The sequence below is a fragment of the Gossypium hirsutum genome, chromosome A07 (genome assembly GCF_007990345.1).
Source record: "Gossypium hirsutum isolate 1008001.06 chromosome A07, Gossypium_hirsutum_v2.1, whole genome shotgun sequence".
In the NCBI taxonomy this organism is placed as follows: domain Eukaryota; kingdom Viridiplantae; phylum Streptophyta; class Magnoliopsida; order Malvales; family Malvaceae; genus Gossypium; species Gossypium hirsutum.
The window spans coordinates 54,288,142-54,291,540 of record NC_053430.1 but is presented as its reverse complement, the minus strand read 5'-3'; the positions used below and the strand labels follow the sequence as shown (position 1 = coordinate 54,291,540).

General features: G+C 32.5%; 1 protein-coding gene and 1 pseudogene across 1 annotated transcript in view; both read right to left on the bottom strand.

Moving 5' to 3' along the window:
* Window positions 1-212: 212 nt before the first annotated feature.
* LOC121231909 (acetyl-coenzyme A carboxylase carboxyl transferase subunit beta, chloroplastic-like) lies at window positions 213-2,902 on the bottom strand (annotated as a pseudogene).
* A 62-nt stretch (window positions 2,903-2,964) lies between these two features.
* Window positions 2,965-3,399, bottom strand: part of LOC121231910 (ribulose bisphosphate carboxylase large chain-like) — an 8,324-nt gene continuing 7,889 nt past the window's right edge. Inside the window, exon 2 of the mRNA XM_041116964.1 lies at window positions 2,965-3,389. Coding sequence (XP_040972898.1) covers window positions 3,046-3,389 — 344 coding nt within the window. The 3' untranslated portion in view covers window positions 2,965-3,045. The remainder of the gene's footprint in view (window positions 3,390-3,399) is intronic.

Here is a 3,399-nt window from a genome sequence, read left to right as displayed (position 1 = left end):
TCATAAAATGGGTACCTCAATTTAATATTTGTACCTGTTATTGTTATATTGTTTAGTTAAAAATATATCTTATAACGATTCTATTATAATTCGTATATTATACTAATTATATCTAAATACTAAGTATATCTAAGCGAATCTATATATCTAATAGATATCTAATAAGTGAAAGGAATGTAGAATTAAATAAAAGGACTTGCCCATCTTTTTAAATCAAATAAAATAGATGTATATGATAAGATAATCCACTTTCTTTATTATCTTACTCTTTTAAATCAAATAAAATAGATGTATATGATAAGATAATCCACTTTCTTTATTATCTTACTTTATTCTTAATTTTCTTATTATTCTATTGTTCTTGTCTTCTAATTTGCATTTTTGAATTTAATAAAGAAAGAGTTTATTACAAATTTTTGAAAGATTCGATTCGTTAGAATCCGATCCAAGAACAGGGATTATTAGTAAAAATAGAATTTTCGAGAGATATAGAAAGATGCAAAACTCTATATTTCTATTCTATTTTTTCTCTATTTAAATTCTATATACATACGCAATAGAGGAGGATAAAATTCGTTTTATTTGTCTCTCTAAATTCGAATTTCATTTCACAGAAGGAAAAATTCGCTTTTTATCTTGTTGCTAGAGGTTTACTCATTAGTAATATCGGATAATGATAATAATAATTATCCACATAATTTGTTTTTCGACAATTCCTTTTTTTTCACAAAGTCAAAGCCCATTACGCGGGCTTTGACTTTGATTCTGATAAACTAACTAACTACCTTTTCACTACAAATAAAAAAATTTCACTTAAGACTCTACTTGATTGAATTTTGATTCAAAGGGAAAAAACCGTGGAGCTGAACTAACTCACTCAGAACACCTTTTAAAGGATTACGTGGTACGATTGGATCGAATAAACCCTTATGGAATAAATATTCAACCGCCTGTGAACCTTCCGGTATTGTTTTATTCAATGTTTGCTCAATTACTCTTTTACCCGCAAATGCAATATAGGCATTGGGTTCAGCAATAATGATATCCCCCAACATACCAAAACTCGCATCACTCCACCAGTAGTAGGAGATGTAAGAATTGATACATAAAATAAATTTTTATTTGATTGATAATCATATAAAGCGGAAGATATTTTAGCCATTTGCATCAAGCTCAAACTTCCTTCTTGCAGGCGTGCTCCTCTGGAAGCACACACTAGAATAAGAGGTAAAAATTATTGGTAGCATATTCGATCAAACGGGTGATTTTCTCGCCTACTACGGATCCCATACTCCCCCCATAAACTGAAAATCCATAACCCCGATTGCTATAGGAATACCGTTTAGTTGACCCGTGCCTGTTTGAATAGCCTCAGTTAATCCTGTCTTTCTTTGATAAAAATCAATACGATCTTTATAAAGCTCTTCTTCAGACTGAAATTCAATGGGATCCAGAGAGATCATGTCTTCATCCATAGGACCCCAAGTGCCTGGATCAATCGAAAGTTCGATTCTATCTGAACTCCTCATTTTCAAATGATATCCACATTGTTCACAAATATTCATTTTTGAATTAAGCGATTTTTATAATTTACTCCATAACAATTTTCGCATTCGCATTGAACCCACAAATCCTTGTATAGATCGAGATCATTAGAACTTTCTTTTAGAGTTAAATCATTACCATTTTCACGAGTTATTATATCGAAATTCTTGCCTTCACTACTATTTCCACCTTCGCCGCAAATGTAATTATAAATATAATTATCATTGGAATTATCACTACCAATTAAAATAGAACTATCAATACAGATTTGAGAACGAAGATAAGAGTCAATACAACTATTAATGTGATTATTCCAACCACAGTTAGTATCATTATCATACAAGTTAAAATGATAGTGGGGCTCATCATTTTTCGATCCATTATTCATATAACTAGAATTATGATAACTATAAAAAAAACTTTCTAGTTCACTCAAAAAAGAATGATCATTGTTAAGCTCAAAAATTTGATTTTCACTATCAAAATATATGGAATAACGGTCCTGATTACTATCCCTAATTAAAAAGGTGTCATCAGAAATGAAATTTCGAATGTCTTTGACGTCAACTAAATGATCAACCTTACTGTAATAACTAGAGCTGTCACTACAATCATGAATGTTTTTATCTGTATCATTTCTAGTCGGGTCTTCTTTACAGTAGTATTTTCAGCAGGACCAAGGCGGCTATCCATTGATTTACTTAGCCCACATCTGTATTCTAATTCTCCCTTAGACAAGATCAAATTGAACCATGATTTTTCCATAGAGCTTTCTTGCCTCTATTTCCATGAAAGTATAGTAGATGAATAGTCATTCGATGAAAAATCAATTGAATATTTTATTTCCTATCAGAATACGCATACTAGATACAATCACTAGGGTTATTAACGAACAATGAGTGAATATTGAAAGAAACGATTCTCTTTTGTGAGAACCTAGAGTAGCAGTTCATTATATATGATAGGATAGAGCTCTTTTTTCTTTTGAATTAGAAATATCAATTTTCAATTAGAAATAGTGATTTCCCCATGTTGTGTAAAATCCGCACTGAAAAAATTGAAAAAAGAAATTTTCTCCTATCAAGAACCTTTTTCGTAAAATCTCGTCTACTAATACAATAAGTTTCTATTCCAACACGGAGCCAAAAGGACAACATACAGGATGGGTAGAAGAAGTTGTGATGCTTGGCTCGATCCATGATCTGAAACCGTGGTATATAGGATAGAAAAGAATACACCAATCCTAAGGATCCATACATAGGATTAATTATGGACCCAGGAGAAAATTTGAGTTGTGTTTAGTCTTTTATTTTTGTATTTAAGATCTTGTATATCTAGATAAAAATATATCTATAAAAATATAGACAATAGAATCGGCTCAATCCTTTTAGTAAAAGATTGGGCCAAGTTTAATTGCAATTCAACAAACCGACAGTAATTACTGGATTACAAAGTATCCATTGCTTCGAATTCAAATTTGATTTATGAAGCTGGTTTATCTCATTTTTCCACTTTATCTAATTTATCCACTGCGTCGAATTCAAATTTGATCGCCTTCCATACTTCACAAGCAACAGCTAGTTCAGGACTCCATTTGCTAGCCTCGCGGATAATTTCATTACCCTCGCGGGCAAGGTCACGTCCCTCATTACGAGCTTGTACACATGCTTCTAAAGCTACTCGATTAGCTACGGCACCCAGTGCATTTCCCCAAGGGTGTCCTAAAGTTCCTCCACCGAATTGTAGTACGGAATCATCTCCAAAGATCTCGATCAAAGCAGGCATATGCCAAACGTGAATACCCCCCGAAGCTACGGGCAGAACACCTGGCATAGAAACCCAATCTTGAGTGAA